This window comes from Hyla sarda, chromosome 7 (assembly GCF_029499605.1).
Source record: "Hyla sarda isolate aHylSar1 chromosome 7, aHylSar1.hap1, whole genome shotgun sequence".
Taxonomy (NCBI): domain Eukaryota; kingdom Metazoa; phylum Chordata; class Amphibia; order Anura; family Hylidae; genus Hyla; species Hyla sarda.
The window spans coordinates 20,883,539-20,910,833 of NC_079195.1; the positions used below are offsets into that span (position 1 = coordinate 20,883,539).

The 27,295-nt window shown below is 41.9% G+C and overlaps 1 protein-coding gene across 4 annotated transcripts in view; it reads left to right on the forward strand.

Annotated features, from left to right (window-relative positions):
* SORCS1 (sortilin related VPS10 domain containing receptor 1) overlaps positions 1-27,295 on the forward strand; it is a 762,471-nt gene that overhangs the window by 723,115 nt on the left and 12,061 nt on the right. For all 4 annotated transcript variants that reach the window (XM_056530949.1, XM_056530951.1, XM_056530952.1 and 1 more), the window contains exons 23-24: positions 258-386; positions 17,216-17,315. In XM_056530949.1, coding sequence (XP_056386924.1) covers positions 258-386; positions 17,216-17,315 — 229 coding nt within the window. The remainder of the gene's footprint in view (positions 1-257; positions 387-17,215; positions 17,316-27,295) is intronic.

Genomic DNA, 27,295 nt, shown 5'->3' on the forward strand with positions numbered 1-27,295 from the left:
CAAAAAATACTAAAAAATGTTGTTAATAAGTAAAAAAAAAAAAAAAAAAAAACAGGAGGCATTCACATTCATGTAGTCTGTAAAATGTTCTATAGGAAAAAGAAACTCCACACCATTTTCATTTGGTATAGTGGTATATCTACAGGATAAAATCTAAGATTATTCTCTCTAGCTTAAGGTTGTTGTTTTTTTTTCTTTCTTTTTATGTCACTGGTTTATATGAGATTTAACATGTTTGTTGACACGTGTTCACACAGGCCACAGGCGTGAGCAGCAGGCAGATCTTAGTTGCTGTCCTCCCGGGTCTCCCCACGACAGCGGAGCTCTTCATCCTCCCATTTCAGGATGGCTCCGATGAGAATAGGAAGACAGAAGATCTGTCCCAGGTAAGAAATATAGAATCTTTACATACAGCATTACATGACCATTAAAATAATACATAGATGTAGCAGAGCTGAATATGTTGTGGAACTGAAGAGTGCTGCATCGCTTTTATTCAAATCCATTGACTTGAATGGGACTAAACACTTTGGAGCTGCATTACCAGATGGTACAACCAAACGTGTTTTTATAAAAAAAAAATTATAAAAAAATAAAGAAGACTATGATATTGATAAGCACAGCCCTTTTTTACTGCTACTTATCTAGTGTGCTGATAGTTGTACCCTCATTGATCACGGAGAGGCCGTCAATAATACACACTTCCAACAGTCCCAACTTTTGGGGGACAGTCCCAATAACCGGGCCTGAAAAGAGGCAAGGTTTCTGCAATAGTGTCCAGTTTTGAGAGTTCCCCTGCCCAGTTTTGCCGCATTCCAGGGCTGGGCTGAAATGTCACAATTAGGATATTATAAAATAAAACCTCACAAGAAGACCACCTCTTTGAGAAGAACACCCCTCTAGATCACTCCTCTCTGTAAACAAATTTATCTCCTAGTATAATCTATGGAAGGTGTCACTCCAAAAACAGACCACCACATTATTCAACCACAAGACCACTTTTTTGAGCATATATATATAAATATATATATATATATATATATATATATATATATATATATATATATATATATATATATTTTAGCTGGAACCCTTTTGAAAAGACCAAGTTAGACTTAGATTTGCTCTGAAACACACAGATTGCACCGAGCTGGAGCAAGAAGGTGGAGGAGACTTGGAAGGGGCCTCAAGGGAGATATGGCACCAGTATTGTGCCTCATCATCGGAGAGGATGAAGCAGGATGGGTAGGGGAGCCATGCTGGAGTACAGGAATGAGAAGGGGAGTCAGGCCAGGGGGGCTGGAATAAGAAAGGGTGCCCAGCTGAGAATAGGAGAGGACATGCTATGGCTCAAGAATAAGAGGGGGATGCTTTCTTGGCATCAGGAATGAGATGAGGAGCCATACTAGTTACCAGGAATAAGATAGGGAGTCATGCTAGGGACCAGGAATGAGGTGGGAAGCAATGCTGGGATGGAGAGCCATGTTAGTGACTAGTGGGATAAGGGGATCCATGCTAGGATTAGGACTGAAATGGGGCACCATGCATATGAAGCCATGTTGGCAACTAGGAATTAGAGAGGAGCCAAGCTGTATAACAGAAATGGGAAAGAAAGCCGGGTACCAGGACTGAGATAGGGAGCAATATTTGGGAATCAAAATGAAATGGTGGAAATCTAGGAATAAGTTAAGAGCCATGCAGAGGAACAATAATGGAATGGATTGCTATGGAATGAGTTGAGGAGCACCCTATTGATCAGAAATGAGATGGGGAGCCAAACTGAGGACCAGGACTGAGATGGAAGCCATGCTACAGACAATGAATATATGGGAGCCATGCTAGGGACAAAGAATGAGATGGGGAGCTATGCTGGGGACAAAGAATGAGATGGGGAGCTATGCTGAGGACAAGTACTTGGATAGGGAACCATGCTAAGCACAAGGAATAAGATTGGATGCTATGATAAGTAGCAGGGATGAGATGGAGGCCATGCTAGGGACTAGTAATTAGAGGGGAGCCATGCTGGGGAGATTGGGAGGCATGTTGTAGACTAGGAATGAGAGAGAATAATGCTGAAGTCCAAGAATGATATTGGGAGCTATGCTGGGGGCTAGGAATGAGGTTTGGGAGTCATGCTGCTGACTAGGAATGGGATTGGTAGCCATGCTGTGTATAGGGAATGAGGTGAGTAGTTATGCTGGAGGTCAGGAATGAGATCAGTAGCCTTTCCGGGGCCATTATTTTTGTTTATATGTGTGCTATACATATTAACTGACTTCATTAGACAATTTATCCCACATTCTGTATAATTCTGGGAGAAGACCATCCCATTAAATTTATTTATTTTTTGCTCAAATTTGGGTGATTGGCTCAAAGAGGTTTAACTTTAAAGGGATATTCCAGCTTTATATATCTTATAATCTATCTAAAGGATAGGGGATAAGATGTATGATTGCAGGAGTCCCGCCGCTGGGGACCCCCGTGATCTCGGTGCAGCCTCCGGCATTCTGTTCCAGGCGCTGCCTCTGAGACGGGGATGAGATGTCACGGCCACGCCCCTAGTGATGTCACATTCCCGTCTCGGAGCAGTGCCCGTCACAGGATGCCGGGGGCTGCACCGAGATCGTGGGGGTCCCCAGCGGCGGGGACCCCTGCGATCATACATCTTATCACCTATCCTTTTGGATAGGAGATAAGATGTTTAAAGCCCAAATATCCCTTTAATCCCACAAAACCATTTTAAATGTATACTCCAACATGGTCCACGATCTTCCCCTGCCAGAATGTTCTGTGTCTACTAGAGAGGTGCACCCTGTCGCAGTTACTGCCTCTGTTACCCAATTTTTATGTGTATAACACCAATAATATAACATGATAAGATTAGTAGCAATTCTATGGAAAAAATTACTGATAAAAGATCATGAAGCCCTGATGAGTTGCACCAAGTGACAGTCTCACACGTTCTGCATCTGACATACTCGGCACTGCTACCTCTTTACACTCTGAAGGTCTTGTATTTAAAGCTTCATGAGGAATCCGGCTCTATGCGGAGCTGAAGGGACTCGGGTCAGTCAAGCTCATTTTTGATGGCTCTTGTTCTTCGCTGAACAAAAAATCCTCTGATCCAAAGTTGCTGACTAGCGGCTGTCATCCTCCTCACCTGCACACAACGCCGTCCTACTAAGAATACTCGGCCTCGGCTGGATTTTAAATCAGGTCTTGAGAAATAATTGATAAGACCTTTCACTGGAGGCGGCCTTGATCAGAACATACACTTGCATTTTTGTCGTGACTAGAACCTGAGCGGCCGTCATTTCTGATGAATGTGCCAGGGGACCTTCACTCCGACAGATAGGAACGTATTCTGGTATACATAGAATACAGGAAATATATCTGAGGGATTATGCATATCTTTTAGGATTCTACCTTCCTACTGAATAGACAGAAATAATATAAAAATATTCTTAATGTGTCCATTGATCAACATGCCTGATCATTTGTTCCTACAGAATATTAGGTCCTTTGTGTTCTTCTTCCATATTACCCAGATTGTAGTCACCAGTGCTGTTGTCTAGTGCTACATTTTTTTTAAGGGATAACATTTTCTTATAAAACAAATGAATAAATAAATAAAAAAATAATAATAAAACAATACTTGCCTGCTCGATTCTCCGCCACTGCCCAGTCCTCACTGATCGGCTATTCCTGATCCTTAGGTAGGGGCACCCCTTCTGGTGTATGGAGATTCAAAAGACCATTAGCACTCCACAGGCTTTCTGGGAAAATGAATATGCAAGTAGCTGATCACACCACCTTCACAGGGAGCATTCCCTAATACTCTGTACTGACGAGGGGACAAACACCCCGAAACAATGCTTTCTAAAGATGGGTCCTCATCCCTTCTGGGGAGAATTCTGGCATTAAATCCCGATCAGTTTCGAACACCGTAACTGGAGCTAAAGCTGATTTTGGGGCGGGAGGTGGGGGTAATAGATAGAAAAAAACTATGCTTACCTACCCCCGGATCCCCCCTGGTCCCCCCACAGCTTCCATTCAGCTTCATCTGGTCGCCCTATTTTTTCTCTTCTTTCTGCTTCTGAGACAAAGTCAAGCAGGAAAAGAGAAAAGATCTGGAACTGGATGGAGTTGACCGGCGGCGGGCCGGGGCTAGATAGGTTTAGGGTTATTTCCTATTGTGCAATGCCCCAGCACCATATTAATTTAGAGAAATAAATTCCAGAGGTCAAGGTATATAATGTCCTTTTTTGGGCACCTACTTGTGTTTCAGACTGTCAGGATTTTATTGTACTGGCCTTGGAGTTAGATTTGGGACCCAGATTGAAAATGTTGTTTCCTAATCCTTTTATAGGCTCTAATCTCTCCACATGAACCTTAACCTTGGAACAGATTTACTGGAAGGGTTTGATAACATGTCATACTCCAGTTGTAGGTGGAATACAGATGACTTTTTGATCAAATTAACTTAATACCCCAATCATGTGCTTAAAGGGGTACACCGGCGCTTAGACATCTTATCCCCTATCAAAAGGATAGGGGATAAGATGCCTGATCGCGGGGGTCCCGCTGCTGGGGACCCCCGTGATCTTGCATGCCACACCCTGTTAAAATCAGTCCCCAGAGCATGTTTGCTCCGGGTCTGATTACTGTCGATCACGGGGTCTGAGCATTGTGACATCATGGCTCCGCCCCTGTGTGATGTCACGCTCTGCCCCCTCAATGCAAGCCTATGGGAGGGGGCGTGACAGCTGTCACGCCCCCTCCCATAGACTTGCTTTGAGGGGGCGGGGCGGGGCGTGACATCACACGGGGGGCAGAGTCGTGACATCACTATCTTCCGTTCCCGTGGTCGGGAGCAAGAACCTCCAGCTCCTTTGGATAGGGAATAAGATGTCTAGGGGTGGAGTACCCCTTTAACTTGGTGGTTAAATAATAAAATATTTTTTATTGTTTGGATCGTTATGAATGTAGATTTAATAAATATGTGTACTTATTTTATTTTTTATGTTTCAATGGATATAAAGGGTAAATATATATATATTTTTTTTATAGTGTGGGGGTGGTATTACTTGTGTAAGTTGTAAGCATTAGTCAAAATTAAAAGAAAAATGCCTCTCTATGTTATGCCTAGTGCAAGATATGCAAATTAGATCTTAGTAAACAGATCCCTTAGTGCTACCTATAGGTCAAAGTCCAACACATAAAGAAGCCTTGAAACTTGCCTGGGGATTGTAAACCAAACCAGAATCTTCTCTAAAAGGAAGAGTCACCCATCAGGGTTGGCTGGGTTAGAGGCTTTGGAGAAGCTGTGTTTTTTGGGGGCCTCTTCATTTAGAGGAAATACTTGTTTGACGGATCATCTTCTTTATGTTTCAAGGCTCTTTTATAGGTCAGACATTGACTTACAGTGTAAATACCTCCAGTTGTCATAATTCTGAAGGAAAGCAAGTGTGCATACCTTTCCCAGGGAGCATTTGCTAGCCTGTAGGACATAGCTGACGGTCTCTGTTGTCATGCTCTGCCCCTCAGGCCCTACACTAGGCATTACACAGTGTATCAGTTTATCTAGAGTGCCCCCTTTAAACCCCAATATAATTCATGAATTAGTAGAGAAATAGAAGATGCCATCTTTTTTGGCTGGACCACTTTGTGAGAGTTGGCAAAGAATCCGGGTCACATTAGGTGACATAATATCTGTACCTCAGTTCCTCCAAAATAAATAGTCTGAATTCTCGTGCGGATCGGCTCCGACATCACCAAGGCGGCTCTCGCTGTATGTCAGGCAGTAATAAGAGAGAAGTCATTTTGTATCATGATTATGTTCCAGCACCTATCAATTGTGTAAGATGCAATTCAAATCTGCACACAATGATGTGGAGGCAGATCCCTTCTGGTTTGGCTTGAATATTATATTCCTGAGAAATCTTCTCCTTATGTAATCCCAAAGTCTCAGTAGTCATAAAGAAAGAACAGACTGCAAGTGCTCATCATCACCAAGAAAGGAAGGCAACAATAGAAAATGCATGAATCTGTAGTCTGGCCGTCGGCTTCACTCATCTCGCTTTCGTGCATTGGACCGCATGGACGTGGCCATACTTTGGATCCAGGTGGTAATATATAGGCCCATAATGTACATGGTGATTCTGCAGATTTTACATGGATGCACATGAAGGTTTTTTGCAATACCATCTGTAAAAAAAAATAATAAAAAAAAGCACTGTATGGCTTTATGTATTGCCTAGGAGCTTCAGAGGGGAACTAACTTGAAGATCTTAGACATCAATGCAAAAAGAAACAAAAAAAACCTAAGTGTTTTCTTACTCACAGAAAACACTGGGTGCTTTAAAGGGGTACTCTGCCCCTACATATCTTATCCCCTATCCAAAGGTTAGGGGATAAGATGTCTGATTGCGGGGGTTCCGCCGCTGGGGACCCCTGCTATCTTGGCTGCGGCGCCCAAGACATCCAGTGCACAGATCGAACTTCGTTCCGTGCCGGATGACTAACGATGCAGGGCGAGGGCTTGTGATGTCATGGCCATGCCCCGCTTGTGACATACGGCCACGCCCCCTCAAAGCAAGGGAGGCTTACATAGACTTGCATTGAGGGTGTGTGGCCGTGATGTCATGAGTGGGTGCGGCTGTGACATCACGAGCCTCCGGTGCTGCAAGCGAATGACGGGTGCAGCAGGGAGATCGCGGGAGGGACCCCCATGATCAGATATCTTATCCCCTATCCTTTTGATAGGGGATAAGATGTCTTGGAGAGGAGTACCCCTTTAAGGCTCCCTTAGGCTCTAGGGTCCAAACACAACTGTAACTTCTGCAGTCCGACATCCCCTTTTTGGCTTAAAAAAAAAAACTATTTCTCCAGATCCCCATATAGAGAATCATGAGACCCTCTTACACAGTTGATGGTCGGCCGATTCTGGTTCAGACCAACTATACATACAATATACTACACAAATGGGCCCATCTAATAGAAAATAAAATGCAAATATGATGCCCAATAAGTCAACCTTGCTTATCGTCTTGGTCTTTAGGACATCACACTTCATAATAAGTTTTCAACTTCTCCTTTTTATTTACCTCTTCTGCCCACCATTATGTGTTACTGTGTTATCATACTGTGGGTAGGAGATGTGGAATATAGATACTGTCTTGTGCCCCCTGATGCCATCTTTTGGTGAGAAATACGTCCAGCTATGGTTTTTATGAAACAGGAATTATTTACACTTGGGATCAATGTCTTACTTTTTAAATTCTTCATTAACACCCCCCCAGTGTGCATCAGAGACTGTCACATAGACTTGTGGCATCACTATGTTTAACACATACTTTTCTAGGTAGAATTTTCAATTAGAATTTTCTAATATATGTTTTTTTTTAATCTAACAATATCTATGTTGCATTTTAACACAGGGTTTTTTCAGTCCTGTTATATTTTGTGTTGTGACCCACGAGTTGCTGTGACCATGACCACATATATATTCAGGATTTCTGGATATAGGTACTGTCACATGGCAACTTACATGTTACGATGCGACCACAGTGAATTTCCTTATTTGTTGTGCAGTGCATTATGGCAATCTTTGGCCACATGACCTGTATCGAGGTGTAGTCCTAAAGAAAATTGGTCACCCATTCACCCAATACACCGGGTTATAGTGTGGGGGAACAGGAGACCAATGCAGGGTCTCTGACTTATATACATACCTGCAGTCTGGCACTCGGTCTCTCTGAAGATCTTCATCTGTCTTTGGTGAATTGCGCGCTGGAGGCGGGCCCACCTGCTGTATTTGAATATTCATGGTCGCTGGTCATGTGAGCGCTCAGTAGGCACAAGCACCTACGTGACCAGCCACCATGAATCATCAAATCCAGCAGGTGGGCCCGCCTCCAGGCAGAAGAGGATCTTCAGAGGGACCGGGCACCAGACTGCAGGTATGTACATTAGTCAGAGACCCGGCATTGGTCTCCTGTTTACCCACATTATAACCCGTTGTATTGGGTTTAGTGTTGGTGAACGGGTGACTGTTTTCCTTTAAACCTATAGAAAAACCAAAATAATAGTTTTGTACTTACTGTTAGCAAAGGTTCAACTTGAAGATTCCAATGTAAAATCTGTAACAGCTGCCCACATATCATGGGACATTTGTAATACTTGTGTGGTCCTAAGTGAAAGACTTTGGGACACCAAGCGCCAGTGTGATTACTATCTTTACACGCCCTATAGCTACACCCATAACCGTTAAACTGTTTTTTTTTTTTTTTTTTTTTGTATATGGATGATACCATTTCCCATATGTGGTGGCCAATAGTGTTGCTCGCGAATATTCGCAATTCGAATATTATTCGCGAATATCGCATATTCGCGAATTCGCGAATTTCGCGAATATAGCGCTATATATTCGTAATTACGAATATTCGTTTTTTTTTTTTTTTTTTTTTCACAGTACACATCACAGTGATCATCCCTCTCCGCTTCCAGCTTGTGTGGTGTAAAGAAGGCTGTAATACTACTGTGTGAGACTGGCGTGCGAAAATTCGCATATGCGAAAATTAGCATATGCTAATTTTCGTATATGCGAATTTCCACATATGCTAATTTTCGCATGCGCGTATTTTCGCATACGCGAAAATAAAACGAGAATATAACGAATATGCGAATATTCGCGAATATATGACGAATATTCGTCCATATATTCGCGAATATTCGCGAATTCGAATATGGCCTATGCCGCTCAACACTAGTGGCCAATAGCTTTACAATTTTGTTGGTAATATTCACGTGGGCACCAATTTGTCTGCATGTGTAAGCTGGTCTTAGATCGGCAAAATAGCAAACTCAACTCTGCGGCATCTGAACAAATCAGTCCAGCTACATCAGCATGCCCCCAAAATTTGTATATATTCTCATCATGAAAAAAAAAGCATGAGGAATAAGTGCAAGAAACTCTTTTCCCCATGAAATAGGTGCTCGTGATGAAGGACAAATCTCGAAATGTTTCTCTGAGCTCCGAAATAATTACTCCTGAAATTGGACACGTTCCACAACTGCAATAAAACATTATCTAATTTGTTATGCTGCTTTTAATATCTTCGACCTAGATCCTGCTTAATCAGAAAATCCAAACGCACTGGTGAATCAGGTGTGGGACCGCGGATTAGGGTCTCTCTGGGCCCGTTCTGGGAAAATCACTGAAGGTTTAAATGCTGAGTTGGCTCTTGTAAGTTGACTCCGCCGCAACCACTGACCTAAATCAAACTTAAGTGTCTATCACTAATCACAGGAATATTAATCTTTCCCGCTAATTAGATGTTACTATTCATTTCTTGTCCTTGGTGAAAAATGACTCATGAAAAACGAGCCCTATTACAGGATTATTTCTTCTCCTGACAACACATTTAATTCTGAGGATGAAGAAGAGTTAGTGGTGGAACCAAAAATAGTCCCAAGCGCTAATTATTTCTATAGGACTTCAACCCTTAGAGGAGATCAAAAGTTCAAGTGTCTGATGTGCCGAATATTTTTGCCTCTTAATTGCTCAGGAACCTGTAAAACGTTGAACCGAAAATTTATATTACAAATTATTTTGCAGTTTAGGAAAAAAACTTTTTAGTTTCGAGAGCAAAATAAAAGCTCTAAATGATTCACTTACAAATATCGAAATATCCTCTATCATTATAGGGACTGAAAGAAATAAAACGGACCCAACATTTTACCGAAGTATAAATAATACTGACCTAACTGCATACTGTACTGTCAGCTACATGTTAAATTGTGAAGCTAACAAGGGACCCTTAGAGTCTTGGTTGGTCACTACAGGGTGGCAGGAACCTTTAGGAATATCCACTATCATTAGAAAGCCTGAAAGAAATACAATTGACCCAATATCCAACAAAAGTATAAATAATACTGATCCACTAGCATAAGAACTAATGTACTGAGATTGGGAGGCTTTCAAGGAGTCCTTAGAGTCCGGGTTGGTCACCTTTGGGTGGAAGGAACCTTTAGGAACATCTACTAACATTACAAGGACTTAAAGAAATAAAATTGACCCAACATCCTACAGTAGTATAAATAATTATTGCCGACTGACATAAGAATTGTACTGAGACAATGAGTCCTTAGGTTGGTCACCATTGGGTGGCAACAACACCCCTGAGGAAGTTGCCGATGGGCAACGGAACGCGTGGGGTCTTTAGGGGAGCACCTGCCTGGCTACTGCTGTGGAGGCAGGTGCCCTGGGTGGGGTTCCCCTCTTATAGGGGGCTCCCCCCTGTTAGTTTGGTGGCCATTTTGGGCCTTTTTAATTGATTTTAACTGTATTGTCTGCGTTTTGTACACATTTATGTGCAATAAAGATAACCTTTTTGAAATATATGTAGAAATTATAAATATAAAATATTTATGTGAACCAGTCCTCAAAAGCACAGGGGAGAGAAAAAGGAAAAGACTAGTGGAGATGGGATCCAAGAAATGGTCTTTATTATATAAAAAGGATATATATGACCAATCGCCTAGCAGGGCCCTTGCTAAAGGCGAATGGCATATACTGGGTAAAAAAAAAAATAGATATAATAAAAAATACAGAATATAGTAGGATTAAAATGAAATAAATATGATGGGTAAGTAGCACCAAAGAAAATTCATTAATTAAATATCTGCTGCATATATCAGGAGAAAACGTTCTCAGTCCATGTAATTCATAGGGATATTTCAATGAAAAATCCACAAGAAATGTCCAGAATGAAAAGTCACAATTAGTTTGGGTGTGTCCGGAGTAACGATATATGGTAGTGAGTGTAGCGACAATAGCTACAATAGGAAATTCATGGACAGGTAATGCAGACAATGTGGCAAACACTGTCAGCGATGAAGATGTCAAGTCTCGGTGCACAGCACCACTCACCCTCCTTTGGAGTCCTCAGGTCCGGGCTGGCACGGCTGAGTCCGGCACTCTGGATATCAATGCCCGCCTGGGTGGTATACTGGGTGAATGGCTGAATCTCCGGGGGTCCGAGTGTCCTGGGCTGGCACGGGAGGCGTCCGGCCTTGGGGAGGATGATGTCCAGAAGTAACTCTGCCGACCGGGGCTGTGAGTGGATGCAGGTAACAGGTGGTGCGGATTGCACGTATGAATAAGGTGCTAACAGCGCGCGTGCAGCAGTGGTCCTGGAATCGCGGGCATCCAGCTGTTGCAATTGGAATATGGCAGATACAGTCTATTTGAAGTGATATACACTTATGGATAAGGTGCAGATAATGGGCTGGACGCGTTTCAAGGCCGCGGGCCTTTTCTTCAGTAGCTATAGGTACCACTGAAGAAATTCCGGGACCACTGCTGCACGCGCGCTGATAGCACCTTATTCATACGTGCAATCCGCACCACCTGTTACCTGCATCCTCTCACAGCCCCGGTCGGCAGAGTTACTCCTGGACATCATCCTCCCCAAGGCCGGACGCCTCCCGTGCCAGCCCAGGACACTCGGACCCCCGGAGATTCAGCCATTCACCCAGCATACCACCCAGGCGGGCATTGATATCCAGAGTGCCGGACTCAGCCGTGCCAGCCCGGACCTGAGGACTTCAAAGGAGGGTGAGTGGTGCTGTGCACCGAGACTTGACATCTTCATCGCTGACAGTGTTTGCCACATTGTCTGCATTACCTGTCCATGAATTTCCTATTGTAGCTATTGTGGCTACACTCACTACCATATACCGTTACTCCGGATACACCCAAACTAATTGTGACTTTTCATTCTGGACATTTCTTGTGGATTTTTCATTGAAATATCCCTATGAATTACATGGACTGAGAACGTTTTCTCCTGATATATGCAGCAGATATTTAATTAATGAATTTTCTTTGGTGCTACTTACCCATCATATTTATTTCATTTTAATCCTACTATATTCTGTATTTTTTATTATATCTATTTTTTTTTACCCAGTATATGCCATTCGCCTTTAGCAAGGGCCCTGCTAGGCGATTGGTCATATATATCCTTTTTATATAATAAAGACCATTTCTTGGATCCCATCTTCACTAGTCTTTTCCTTTTTCTCTCCCCTGTGCTTTTGAGGACTGGTTCACATAAATATTTTATATTTATAATTTCTACATATTACATTAGGCCTTTTGGGTGAAGGCAACACCTTTAACCTCAAGCACATTATTTCTTTTATCCTAAGTGAGCTACACATATTTTACATTTTTGAAATATAGAAACTGTGGATGTGCATTGTATTGCGTATCTCGTTTTTTCTCTGGTGTGGTATTTGTTGGCTGATACGCATAGTAGCACCGCTTCAATGTTTATGGTGCTGAGCCCGCCTATTTTCATGTGTATAGAGTCATTGGGTGGCAAGAACATTAGAAGGACTCGGTCTAGAGTAATTTGCATTATACAACACAAAGGGGTGCGAAATGGGCCCCAAGGGTATAGAGGCGGTAGCAAATACTACGTCCCTACCTGGACATAGTGGAGGCAAAACTTGACACCATAATCTTGACTCTCTTTCCTGAAATGCTACTTCAGGTTTTTGTACCAGTATTTCTCCTCTTACATAAAAACTGCCCTCTATCCAGACACCAAAAATGCAGCTCTGTCCGCCTCATACCCAGCAGGAAATTAAAGTACGGTTGTATAGAAGGAGTCCTCTTTCTATCATGGATTTTTATATTGTCTTTACCTTGGGAGTAACTTTCTCCGGTGCTAATTGTGACTAGTGATGAGCGGCATTGCCCATATTCGAATTTGCGATATTTCACGAATATATAGACGAATATTCGTCTAATATTTGCATATTCGCATATTCGAGGAAAAAAACTGTGAGGGGGTGGGCAACTTTACTATTGGTTGCTAGGCATGTTGTTGATAACCTCTGACAAGTGTATTTGCATCATTCTAATTGGCCCACAAGTGAAAAGAAGGAATATGCGAATAGTGAATATTAATAATTTTGAATACATAACAAATATATTTACAAGATTCGCAAATTCGTGAATTTTCGATATTTGTGCTAAAAATTTGAAATGTGAATATTTGCGCCCAACACTAATCGTAACCCCCTAATGAGTTATACAGTATAGACTGTCATGAGCAGGATGGGTAGTGAAATAACACCTGCTCGGATCTCATTTATGGTCCACAAAGTGGTTGCCACTTTTTCTAGATCATTCCACCGTTGTCTTGGAGAACTGAGCAGAGTATCCATACCAGCACTACTGTAATACCGTCTCTCGTGGAAAATAATTCAACAGCTATAATCCCACGTTTAGGCAGAGAATTATTTTGCTTTGTGGACTAAATAAATGTCCTTTTGTTGAGTCAGGGTTGTTGTCTTTGATGGTGAGATCTCACAGAAGATCAATTCTAGATCCACACCCCCGTCACTGCGTCCAGCGCTTAAAAGATTTGTCTAATCTAAGAGCCCCAGCACCTCCTTAGACACCCCATCAATCAGCCTATGTTCGGATTACACCCAGTACAGGCCTCCATGATGCATCCTCTGCTGCTATTCTTCCTCTGTCCCCTAGGGCGAGCATAGTTATATGCAAAATCTCTCTGCTTTCAACACGGGCTCAGCCTCTTGTATTTAAAGGGATATTCTGGGCAAAAACATTTTATCCCCTATCCAAAGGATAGGGGATAAGATGTCTGTTCGCGGGGGGCCTGCTGCTGAGACCACCCGCGATCTCCCTGCAGCACCCGCATTCTATGCAGGTGCTGAATCTCCAGTTTCAGAAAATTCCAGGACTGGGGACGTGACATCACGCCACACCCCCTCCATTCATGTCTATGGGAGGGGGCGTGACGGCAGTCACGCCCCCTCCCATAGACATGAATGGAGGGGGTGTGGCGTGATGTCACGTCCCCAGTCCCAGAAACCTGGAGGTTTCTGAAACTGGAGATTCGGCACCCGCATAGAATGCGGGTGCTGCAGGGAGATCGCGGGGGGTCTCAGCAGCAGTCCCCCTTTGATCGGATTAAATGTTTTTGCCCGGAATACCCTTTTAAGGCAGCTCCACCTGCTTACTGATGCCTGAGCAGTATTAAAGGGGTACTCCGCTGGAAAACATGTTTTTTTAAATCAACTGATGCCAGAACAATAAAAAGATTTGTAAATTATTTCTATTAAAAAATCGTACTCCTTCCAGTACTTATCAGCTACTATATACTACAGAAGAAGTTCTTTCCTTTTTGAATTTCCTTTCTGTTTGACCACAGTGCTCTCTGTTGACACCTCTGTCCATTTTAGGAACTGTCCAGAGTAGGAGAAAATCCCCATAGCAAACCTATCCTGCTCTGGGCAGTTCCTGAGACAGACAGAGGTGTCAGCAGAGAGCACTGTGGTCAGACAGAAAATAAATTCAAAAAGAAAAGAATTTCTGTGGAGCATAAAGCAGCTGATAAGTACTGGAAGGATTAAGATTTTTAAATAGAAGTAAATTACAAATCGGTTTGACTTTCTGGCATCAGTTGATTTAAAAAAAAAAATAAAATGTTTTCCAGTGGAGTACCCCTTTAAGGATCCTTGTGTTCATAGCAAAGGTGTATTATATTCCGGACCAGAAATCTTTCTTTGACCTTTGCTTGTTTCTTCCGCCTGACCCCTGTGTACTAAGCCGACTCTTCTGTGCCTGACCCCAATTTGTGGTACTGAACCTGTGTCACCTAATATGACTCCCTTTTCTGCACCAGACTATGTTACCTTGCTGCCTGGCAACTACCCATGCCTGGACCTTGACCTGCCTCTCCATGACCCTTTGGTGCCTCACAATGATGTCTCTTGGTTTGCTGAGCCAGTCACTACCCACACCGGGGCCCCTCTTGAGTGGCGGTCTGGTTCCCTCTAGAAGCTACCACCAGTTTTCGCATCCTTGAGCTTGATAAAGAGTGACCCAGAGCCAAACCAGTTGGGTCGCACAGAGAGTCCACATCCGTTCCCCTGCAACAGACATCCATATTCTCTCTATTTTAGTAAATAATTAAAATCCATCGGGGGAGATTTATCAAAACCTGTATAGAGGAAAAATTGACCAGTTGCCATTAGCAACCAATCAGATCACTTCTTTCATTTTTAAAGAAGCCTGTGAAAAAATAAAATAAGCGATCTGATTGGTTGCTATGGACAACTATTCAACTTTTCCTTCCCACAGGTTTTAATAAATCTCACCCATTGAATTTGGCTTGGTTAGCCTCACTCAATTTCTGGTAATTTGGCTACATGGCTTCAAATAGCCTTTAGTCATCACAATGAAAACTCAGCACAAGAGGTTAATGTGTTTGTTTTATTTTATTTATTTTGTTCTAGAGTTTTCAATGTTATTTTACACTTTTTATTTTCTTCCTTGGATTTTCACTCTTTTCCATAATTCATTTTACTGAGTTATATAAAAACTGAAAGAAACACTTTAACAAGCAAAACAAAAAAGCTGAAGCTGCTGCCACTCTTCCTTCGGGTCCCTATGGACATGTTCCAGCAGATGGATAGATTTGTCTCACACAAGACAAATAAAATCATGCTTGTGAGTTTGCATAATCACATTTAACATTTTATGCCATTTGCTGAACATCATAATCCACAGATGTCAAGAAAAACAACTCTGCTTTATGTCAGGCAGATGTGCATCAAACCCCTCTCTACCTGCAGCAATACAGTATTTGCAAGTTGAAATTTTCTGATTTATTTTCTTTAAAATGTTCAAGATGGAATCTTTTGGTTGGAGCGAGGTTGACATCTCCATTTAGTTTCTTCAATGTATTGGGTTTTGGAAATACTGTTTCTGTTTCTGTGTAGAATTAGACATAATAAGCAGAGTCATCTCCAAAAAAGAAAATTATAGGTTAGATTAAGGTCAACATCTCATTTGTGTTTCCTTGTTCTTCCTATTTTAACTTAAATGTATTTTGACTTGGGACAAAACTGTTTCTCCTTCCCTCCTATCAGCTTTGCTGTGTAGAAGGAGACATGATGAGCAGAGTCTTTTCATGATCAAAGGAAAAAAAACTATGGCTTGGATCGACGTTGACATCTCCATTGAGTTTTCTTGTTCTTCCTATAGTAACTTCAATGTAATAGGATTTGGAGCAAAACTGTTTCTGCTTTCCTCTTATCAGTTTTGCTTTGTAGAATGGGACATGATGAGCAGAGTTATCTCATGATCAAAGGAGAGAACTATGGGCTAGATCAAAGTCAACCTCTTCATTCAGTTTCCATGTTCTTCCTTTAGTCACTTCAGTGTATCGTGAATTGAAGCAAAACATTTTCTGCTTCCCTCTTATCAGCTTTGTTGTGTTGAATGGGAAATAATGAACAGAGTCATCTCATGATCAAAGGAGAAAACTATAGGTTGGATCAAGGTCGACATCTCTAATGAGTTTCCTTGTTCTTCCTATAGACATTTGAATGTATCGGGAATGGTAACAAAACCGTTTCTACCTCCCGCTTATCACCAGTGCTGTGTAGGATGGGACAGAATAAGCAAAGTTATCTTTTAATTATAAAAGATCAGGCACATAATGCATAGCTATAATTTACTTCTGGAGGTTTACTGCAGATATGGCAGGATAAAAAAACTATGCACACAGATTTCTGCAATCTGTGCCATTTTCTAACACAATTGGTCAGTCTCTCCCCAGTGTTTGTTAACCTGATATGTAAAAGGGGAACATAACATCATTTTCCCTATCATAGAATAGGATATACGTGTCTGATCGTGGGTGGGTCCGACTGCTGTGCAATCTCCTTCCCCACACCCCAGCTCTCCCCGTGTACTGAGCGATCTCCACTACATGCAAGAAGACTGTGGACCATGGCACGAATCTCTGGTCAACACACACCCTTCATACATCTCTATGGAAGAGCCAGAGATACACGAATGCTGTATCTTCGGCTCTCCTATAGAGATTTGTGTATGGGGTTATGTCAACCACGGCTTCTTTGAGCAAGAGGAGAGCTGGTGTTCTCACCAAAAATGTTCCGAAAACTAGAGCGTCAGGTAGGGGGGGTGTTCCAGTGGTCAAACCCCCGCGATCAGACACTTATGTCCTATCCTGAGTGAGGTAACAGCTTTCAAAGAAAGCCATAAAGAGAACACTATTTTGTTCATGTAATCTAACTTTTCCAAAACTTCTTTGCTTTACCCTTTGGTCTCATTGAATCTTATTATAATCTTTTCCATTAGATCTGTGATGTTTTCATCAATAAGCTCAACCAAGAGATGGTTCATTTTGAGCTGAAGCCTGGAGTCCGTATTATGGTTCACGCCGCCCATTTAACAGCAGGTAACGGGAACGTCTCTAGAAGAACTGTTTTCACCTTTTATTATCGTAATGAATATTATTATTGATGAGCCGTGTGCATCAAAGTGTATGTTATGCTAATCCTCATTTTATATAATGTATCATTTATGATTTTATTGTTGTTGTTATAATTTCTGTGGATATGAATCTAGACAAAGAAAAGAAAAATAATTGACTTAATAAAATGCATAAATACATTATGGATATATTTACTTAATAATCATAAATAACCTTTTAATGTTTCATGCAAAGAAAAATCCCCCAGGCTCTTTATATCTTGTTCTGTTAATTCTCCAGTAGGAAAGGTATAAGGCTTCATTTCCTGTGAAGGCAATTACTCTGTAAAACTAATGCAGCTTTGTTTTGTCAGATCCCATAGGGATCCATAAAAATTTCACTATATATATGAAATCCGCATATAGGGGTTTTGTAAGCCCCCAATGACTTCTATGGATCCTGCATTCAACTCAGAATTGTAGGCAGCGTTATCTGTAACTACATAATGTATGTGCAGAGTCAGGAAAGTTGTACTATCTATAGTATAGTTACTTTATTTATAAGGACAGAGGGTCAGGTCGTGTTATCTGTTCCTATATGGTGTACAAGCAGAGCCAGGGAGGTAGTACTTTCTGTGCCTACATCGTTTATAATAAAAAAAAAAAAGGGAGTTAGTAGATATGTGCCCACACAATTTACAGGGGAAAAAGGGAGGCAGTACTATCTGTGCTCACTTAATTTTTTAGAGATCCAGTGAGGCAGTGCTGCATCATATACAGGAAGGCAGTACTATCTGTGCATCCATTCTTTACATTGAGAGCTGGTAAAGCAGTGCTTTCCGTAGCTACAGGTGGGTTCTTCCTTACATTTCCACAAAGCTCTACATAGACCAAAATGTATTTTACAAGATGTCTAGCATAGAAAAAATGCATACTCTTAGAGTACTCTGTCGGGGGTGATAGGGGCATAATATTGAGAGATCAGGAGCCAGTACTGACTGTGCCTATGTCATATACATGTAGAATTGGGGAGGCAGTACTATCTGTAGCAATGCCATTGGCACGGAGAGGTGGAGAGGTAGTACTATCCATAACTATGTCAATTACATAGAGAATTGGGGAAGCAGTACCGTCTTAAAGTATGAAATTTACATGAAGAGATGGGAAGCTAGCACTATCTGTAGCTATATAATTTACATGTAGAGTTGGGTAGGCAATATAATCTACAACTGTTATTTACATGGAGAATAGGAGAGGCAGTACTATCTATTACTATGTCATTTATATGGAGAATAGGAGAGGCAGCGTTATCTGTAACTACATAATTTACAAGGGAAGACAGGGAGGGAGCACTATCTGTACCTATGTCGCTTACATAAAGAGATGTAGCTGCAGTACTCACTGTATCTACATAATTTATGGGGTATGATGGTAGCACTAAGTGTTTTATTCCATAGTAAATGGGCAACCAATCCAGTGACTGGCAAAGGGTTGAGGCATAACTGTAGCTGTAAATGTGCCTGGCTGCTACATTCAGACGAGAGAGGGGAGAGTTTGGAGCGGAAGGACAGATTAGTAAAAAGTTACAGTAGTCAAGATGATAATGTTTGGGGGCAACAATTAGAGTTTTTGCCATATCCACAGTAATGAAAGGGCAGATTACCATACCATGCAAATGATTGACCATAGGGAGTTAAAGGGGTACTCTGCCCCTAGACATCTTATCCCCTATCTTATCCCCTATCCTAAGGAGTGGGCGTGACGGAATCTCCCTGCTGCACCAGGCATTTGTTTAGAGCATCGGGTGCAGCGCCGGATGCTCGTGACGTCACGACCATGCCCCCTCAATGCAAGTCTATGGGAGGGGGCGTGACGGCCGTCACGCCCCCTCCCGTAGACTTTCATTGAGGGGGCATGGTCGTGACGTCACAAGCGTGGGCTTGACCTTGACGTTATGAGCCTCCACCCTGCATCGCCAGTTCACTCCGTCCAACGGATGTCTGGGGTGCCGCATTGGTCCACCCAGTGTCGGGACCCGCGCAAACATCTTATCCCTTATCCTTTTTAATAGGGGATAAGATGTCTAGGGGAAAAGTAGCCCTTTAAGGAAAAATCTAAGTCTAACATGACCCAAAGACAGGGTAATGCACACCCTAAAACCTGTGGTGTGGCGTGTTAGTAGACGGAGGAAACACGAGAAGTTCAGTTTCAGAAAGAAAGAGAACATAATGTTAGAGATGGTGTACAGACAATCACTAGTGTTTAGTAATGCAGGGGATTTAGTAAGTTGGCGTAATTGGCAGGATCTGACACATTTATGTAACGTTTATGGCCAGATTTAGCTTTAGGGTTTCGGAGAGATGTCCCCTACAGCTTATAGAAGGAGACCAGAGACAGCCAGCAGATGGCTCGGTGATTTATACATTGTAAATTGATCCATTCAATATCAGGTCATGTACTCATTGTAAATCTTATTAATTACACCTTTGGCCAAAGCACGGTGAAGATATTCAGTCCAAGGTTGTCATTGACTATTGCTAAGGACACAATGGGCTTCTAAGAATGTTCTCTTTAAATTGAGTCCCAAGTACCTCTCTTTGGAAATCCTCGGTGTGTACAGAAGCTTTGATGTTTAGATTTCTGCTTTCATGTGTGTTTATTGGCAGTGAAAGATACAATGAGACACCGTGACCTTAGCCATTCTGGAATCTACACATTGAGCCAGATAAAGCTTATGGTATTTCAAAATGTTTAGGCCGTGCATAGAAGCGGCTACGCTGACAATAATACGGGTTTTGTTGGATTCTGTAGTTATTATTTATCTGAAATGTCATGAAATAGACATATTTAAAATCCACAAAGATTCCACATGACCATGGACAGATGGAAACACGAGTTACGATATAAAAGGAAATAATGCAGGTAGGAGGTAGAGGTTTATCTAACATGTCAGGAATGTTTTAACACATTTGTAGTTCCAGTTTAAAAAGTGAAAAGCTTTCCGTACTCTCCCCCCCTGCTGACCTCAACTATTTCTATATATACTGTGACGTAGGGCTGGGAATAGTGCAGCCCTGTACTAACCTCTGTCCCTGCCTATTGGGGTACCCAACAAAACCAGAAAGGCAGAGTGTCGGATGCAGCACCGGCGGCTCATGACATCACGGCCACGCCCCTCAATGCAAGTCTATGGGAGGGGGCTTGATGGCTTATATGATGGCTTATTTTTTGTGCCACCAATTCTACTTTGCAGTGACATTAGTCATTTTACCAAAAAATCCACAGCGAAATGGAAAAAAAAAATCAAATTCATTGAGCAACAAAATTGAAGATAACATTTTATTTTCATAACTTTTGGGGGCTTCTGTTTCTACGCAGTGCATTTTTCTGTAAAAATGACACCTTACCTTTATTCTGTAGGTCCATACGGTTAAAATGATCCCCTACTTATATAGGTTTGATTTTGTCGTACTGAAAAAATCATAACTACATGCAGGAAAATTTATATGTTTAAAATTGTCATCTTCTGACCCCTATAACTTTTTATTGTTTCGCGTATGGGGCGGTATGTGGGCTCAGTTTTTGCGCTGTGATCTGAAGTTTTTAGCGGTACCATTTTTGCATTGATCAGACTTTTTGATTGCTTTTTATAAAAAATTTATGATATAAAAAGTGACCAAAAATACTCTATTTTGGACTTTGGAATTTTTATGCGCGTACGCCATTGACCATGCGGTTTAATTAACGATATATTTTGATAGTTCAGACATTTACGTACCCAGCGATACCACATATGTTTATTTTAATTTACACAGTTTTTTTTATGGGAAAAGGGGGGTGATTCAAACTTTTATTAGGGAATTGGTTAAATGATCTTTATTAACTTTTTTTTTTCCACTTTTTTTTGCAGTGTTATAGCTCCCATAGGAGACTATAACACTGCACTCTCTGATCTTTTACCCTGATCCCTGCAAAGCCATAGCTTTTCATCGATCAGCGTAATAGGGGGTTGATTGCTCAAGCCTGTAGCTCAGGCTTGGAGCAATCAAACGCCGATCGGACGCGACGGAGCACGGTAAGGAGGCCTCCGCTCGCGTCCTAGCTGATTGGGACATCGTGATTTTATCGCGATAGTCCCGATCAGCCCGACTGAGCTGCCGGGAAGCTTTTACTTTTGTTTTTGATTTGGCAATCAACTTTGATCACCGCATCTGAAGGGTTAATAACGCGTGGCACAGCGATCTGTGCAGCGTGATATTAGCCCAGGTTCCCGGCTATCAATAGCAGCCGGGACCAACCCAGTGTGATGCGGGGTCACGGCGTGACCTCGTTTTAAACAATGGTATCGGGCGCAGGGCGTACAAGTACGCCCTGCGTCCTTAAGAGTACGCAGGGGTACTCCACGGGAAAACGTATTATTATTTATTTTTTTAATCAACTGGTGCCAGAAAGTTAAATAGATTTGTAAATTATTATACAAAGTGTATAACCAATCCTCAAAGATTCTACCCCAACAGGTACATAATGGTGTTTAAATAAAATATAATATCATAGGATGCTTTAGTTAACAGTTTTATTCAATAAATAAAATAGTATATTACACTATATATCCTCTGGCACAAAATATATAAGGATGAAGAAAAACCACTGGGCCCTAGTGGTGACACACCCCCTATATATAAAAATCAAAAATGATGAAAAAATGATAAAATATATTTTATCATTTTATATTTTTTATATTTTATCATTTTATATTTTTTATATTTTATCATTTTTTCACCATTTTTGATTTTTATATATAGGGGGTGTGTCAACACTAGGGCCCAGTGGTTTTCTTTATCCTTATATATTTTGTGCCAGAGGATATATAGTGCAATATACTATTTTATTTATACCATTTTATATATTGAATACAACTGTTAACTAAAGCATCCTATGATATTATATTTTATTTAAACATCATTATGTACCTGTTGGGGTAGAATCCTTGAGGATTGGTTTTACACTTTGTATAATATTTTTCTTTATTCCGGCCGTTGGGTTTCGGCATATAACCAATTATATCCTCGGATTGTGGTTTGTGAGCTGCACGCATTTCTGTAGATTTGTAAATTACTTCTATTTAAAAATCTTAATCCTTCCAGTACTTATTAGCTGCTATATGCTCCACAGGAAGCTATTTTCTTTTTGAATTTCCTTTCTGTCTCCTCAGAGTGCTCTCTGCTGACACCTTTGTCCATTTTTGGAACTGTCCAGAACAGGAAAGATTTGCTCTGGGGATTTGCTTCTACTCTGAACAGTTCCTAAAATGACAGAGGTGTCAGCAGAGAGCACTGTGGCCAGGCAGAAAGGTAATTCAAAAAGAAAAGAACTTCCTGTGGAGCATACAACAGCTGATAAGTATGGGAAGGATTACGATTTTTAAATAGAAGTAATTTACAAATCTGTTTAACTTTCTGGCACCAGTTGATTTAGATTTTTTTTTCCAGTGGAGTACCCCTTTAACCATATCTGGGAACATATCCAATTTTTCCCCACAGACAACTTTAATCTTTTTTTCCTTTCCTCTCTTCTTCAGTAGGGGACCAAGCGGGTTTTATTATTTATTTATTATTATTTATTTATTTGAAATTTCGAATATCTAGCGAATAGTACATTCTCGAATTCGCAAATTTGCGATATTCGCAATAAAAATTTGAAATGCGAATATTCGCACCCAACACTAAACAAAACTACTATCCGCCAGTAGATGGGGCTGGACTTAGAGTGAGCCCCTCCCCACTCTAGAGTGTTTCCTATGCAAATATATTGGAATGTGTATAGTGCATTGGTTAAAGGGGTACTCCACTGGGCAGCATTCAGAAGTAAATGTTCCGAACGCTGTTTTCGTGCTGCGGGGTAATCGGCCCTGCCCCTCGTGACATCACAGTCATGCCTCCTCAATGCAAGTCTATGGGAGGGGGCGTGACATTTACTTTTGAACACTGCCCAGTGGAGTCCTCATTTAACCAATTACTCTCAGCCAAGGATGGTACAAGCTTCAGAACAGCATACCAATAGTACTAAACCAATCCAACCACCATGTACTCTACAGGCTCTGCATGACACAATGGGACACTGCAAATGTTTCCTTTCATACCAAGAATAAATTGTGCCTAATGTATGGGCTGGAATCAAGCAATAGTCCAAAACTCAAAATACAGCACCAATCACGAGGTCCAGTTCAGTTGTAGGCTTAAAACTTTATTCACGTTGAGGACAAAATAGAGGAGGCACTGGATTGCAGTTACTCGGTACTTTATTCCTCAGGTCTCGGATACAAACAATGGCCGACGGGCCGTTTCTCGCTCACATGCGCTTAATCATGGCCAATTGGCCATGATTAAGCGCATGTGAGCGAGAAACGGCCCGTCGGCCATTGTTTGTATCCGAGACCTGAGGAATAAAGTACCGAGTAACTGCAATCCAGTGCCTCCTCTATTTTGTCCTCTACGTGGATTTTCTACCTTCTTGTCTTCCGAGGATTGAGCACGGTTTCCAGCACCCAGTGATTTCATAAGGTACGTGGCAGTGCCGTACTCTCTTTTCTCTACTTGAATTAAAACTTTATTGCACCAAAGAACACAATATGCAACGTGTCGGCTAACAAGCCTTTCTCAATAGTCTTCATAGTTACATAGTTTGTAATGCTGCAGAAGGCATACCTCCATCCAGTTTAGCCTGTTGCATTGTTGTTTAGAATGTGGATGCATTGGATGTGAAGGCAATTTACTGCTTTGGTAACAGTGAAACCTCCACTTTTTTTTATAAATCCTTGCAGTACTTATAAGCTGCTGTGTGCAAGTCATTTTCTTTTTGAATTTCTTTTCTGTCTGACCACAGTGCTCTCTGCTGTCACCTCTGTCCATGTCATGAACTGTCCAGAGCAGGATCAAATCCCCATAGCAAACCTCTCCTGCTCTGCACAGTTCCTGACTAGTGTTGAGCTAGAATATTCGAAATGCAAATTTTTACTGTAAATATCAGCACTTCGCGATTTAGCAAATTTTTTTAATATAGTGCCATATATTTGTAATGACGGATATTCGTTTTTAATGCAAATATTTATGCGAATATCTGCACTTCCAGACTGGACACTGGTCCCTCCCTTCTTTTAAGTGAAAGTTATAATTGCGCATGCGTACTGTGCAAATTTCATTGTGAATTTTTGCATGGAGAAAAAAAAAAAACAAACATAGCGAATATGCGAATTTCGCGAACATGGGATGACTATTCGTCCATATATTTGCGAAATATTGCAAATTTGAATATGGCCTCTGCGGGCTCATCATTATTCCTGACATGGACAGAGGTGTCAGCAGTGAGCACTGTGGTCAGACTTGAAAGAACTACACAACTTCCTGTGGAGCATACAGCAGCTGATAGGTACTGGAAGGATTAAGATTTTTAAATAGAAGTAATTTACAAATCTGTATAACGTTTTGGTACCAGTTGATTTAAAAAAAGAAAAAAAAATGTTTTCCACTGGAGTACCCTTTTAACCACAGGCTAGAACCATATAATTCCTTACCCATAAGAGAACACAATCTATACATATGTCAGATATTGACGTTCTATACTAATATTGTGGTGCCTCTGATCAGATGAGGGCTCCTTGATGCTCTAACAGATGTGGTGGAGTCTACAAATAAGAAGGAAATCGCCCAGGGACGTCTCCTCTAAAGAAGGCTGCATGCAGATAAGAAGGTCCGCAGTGGGTAGCTGCCTATGTGTTACCAGCACGCTTCTTAATAAGATCCTAGGGAATATCAATTCATGTTTTTGCATCCCATTAGCTATGAAGCAGATGTTCCGCTTGCCCTGTTTGTACATGTGATGTACATTTCAATAGAGTTTTTTTCCCTAGGTTCCTGCAGGATCTATTAGTCTGCAGGTAAACGTTTTTGAAGCTTCATTAATGAACCCCTCCTTATCACTATCACTTTTGGCAGAATGTGATAGGAAACATGAAGAAGTCTACAAAAACATTCACTTAAAGGGGTACTCCGGCACTAAGACATCTTATCCCCTATCCAAAGGATAGGGAATAAGATGCCTGATCGTGGGGGTCCTGCTGCTGGGGACCCCCGTGATCTTCCACACCGCACCCCATTAGAATCAGCGCCCGGAGTGTGCTCGCTCCGGGTCTTATTACTGGCAATCACGGGGACGGAGCCGTGACGTCACGGTCGACCCCTCAAGGCAAGCCTAAGGGAGGGGGCGTGGCTGCTGTCACGCCCCCTCCATAGGCTTGCATTAGGGGGCGGAGTGTGACATAACACGGGGGCGGAGCCGTGACATCACTATGCTCCGTCCCCATGATCGCCAGTAATCAGACCCAGAGCGACCACGCTCCGGGGGCTGATTCTAACGGGGTGCGGCGTGGAAGATCACGGAGGTCCCCAGCGGCTGGACTCCCGCGATCAGGCATCTTATCACCTATCTTTGGGATAGGGGATAAGATGTCTTTGCGCCGGAGTACCCCTTTAAATGGTTTCCAGTCGTTTGGTCATTTTTATTTTTTATTTTCAAAGGGTTCTTGGACCTTGCACATTGATGGCCATCAGAATCTGACAGTGCAAACACTGCGGCCTCCTTGTTGTGATGAGGATTGGGACTGTGCAAATCAAACATTGTTGTCTTATTCTTATTTTTCCTTTCCACGACTTAGTATAGAATAGCAATGTTTGATTGGGGACTTGTCCATAAAGACATATGGGATATCCATCACCATTTATGGTGCTAATTTTTTAGAAAGTTTGGCTTATCCTAAGACAAGGCCGAAAGCTGGAGCCTTTCATTTGGTGGCACCATGGTCCCAGAGGTTGGACTTGCACCAATCATTGATGGCATGTTCCAATTCTAGGTCCTTAAAGGGGTACTCTGCCCCTAGACCTCTTATCCCCTATCTAAAAGAATAAGGGATAAGATATCTGATCACATGGGTCCCACTGCTGGGGACCCCCGTGATCTCTCTGCCCCACCTGGCATTTGTTTAGAACATCAGGTGCAGTTCCGGAGGCTTGTGATGTTACGGCCACGCCCCCTCAATGCAAGTCTATGGGAAGGGGCATGATGGCCTTCACGGCCCCTCCCATAGACTTGCATCTGGCATTTAGTGAACTTCATCGGATGTCTGGGGTGCCACAGTCCAGATCGCGGAGGTCCTGCCACTGGGGACCCCCGCAATCACTTCCTTTGGAGGAGGGATAAGATGTCTAGGGGCGGGGTACCACTTTAATAGTAAAATTCCAGACAATCCCTTTAAGTTTTTCCAACATTTTATTCATATCTATACCAGCTTTTCAGAGAAAATATAGAGAAGATATTTGATGACAAGATGGTGGCAGGAATTATTTTAAGGCTGGGTTCACATATGTCCGGTGTTTGGCACATATGTGAACCCAGCACCGGAGGGAAACTGATGCTAGAACTGATCCCATTAATTTGAATGGAACAGTTTACAATCATCCAGCATCTCAATTTTGACGCTGGATGGTTGGACACGCCGGAGGGCACCGGGCAGGGGAACGCAGCTTGCTGTATTCCCCTGTCTGCTGTGCAAAAAAAATGGATGCCGGATGCAAACAACTGATGACAACTTGTCATCAGTTGTGTCTAGATTTAGGCTGAGTTTACCTATGCTGGATGTTGGACATATGTGAACCCAGCCTTAGGGGAGAATATTGCATCCAATGGAACATTGCACAATTTGAACATACTGTATTTCAAAAGATTGAAGCCATTATGTCTCTTTATGATCCTAGAGGTATATGGGGAACAGGATAGAGCTTTGTTAGTGCAGAACTATAATTCAGAGCTGTAATACAGATTAATAGGGCCTTTGAAAACTTGTTTCCAAACAAAATGAAGTAGAATTTGTTATCATTTCTTGTACTTTAAAATCTTACTATGTTAAGTCCATAA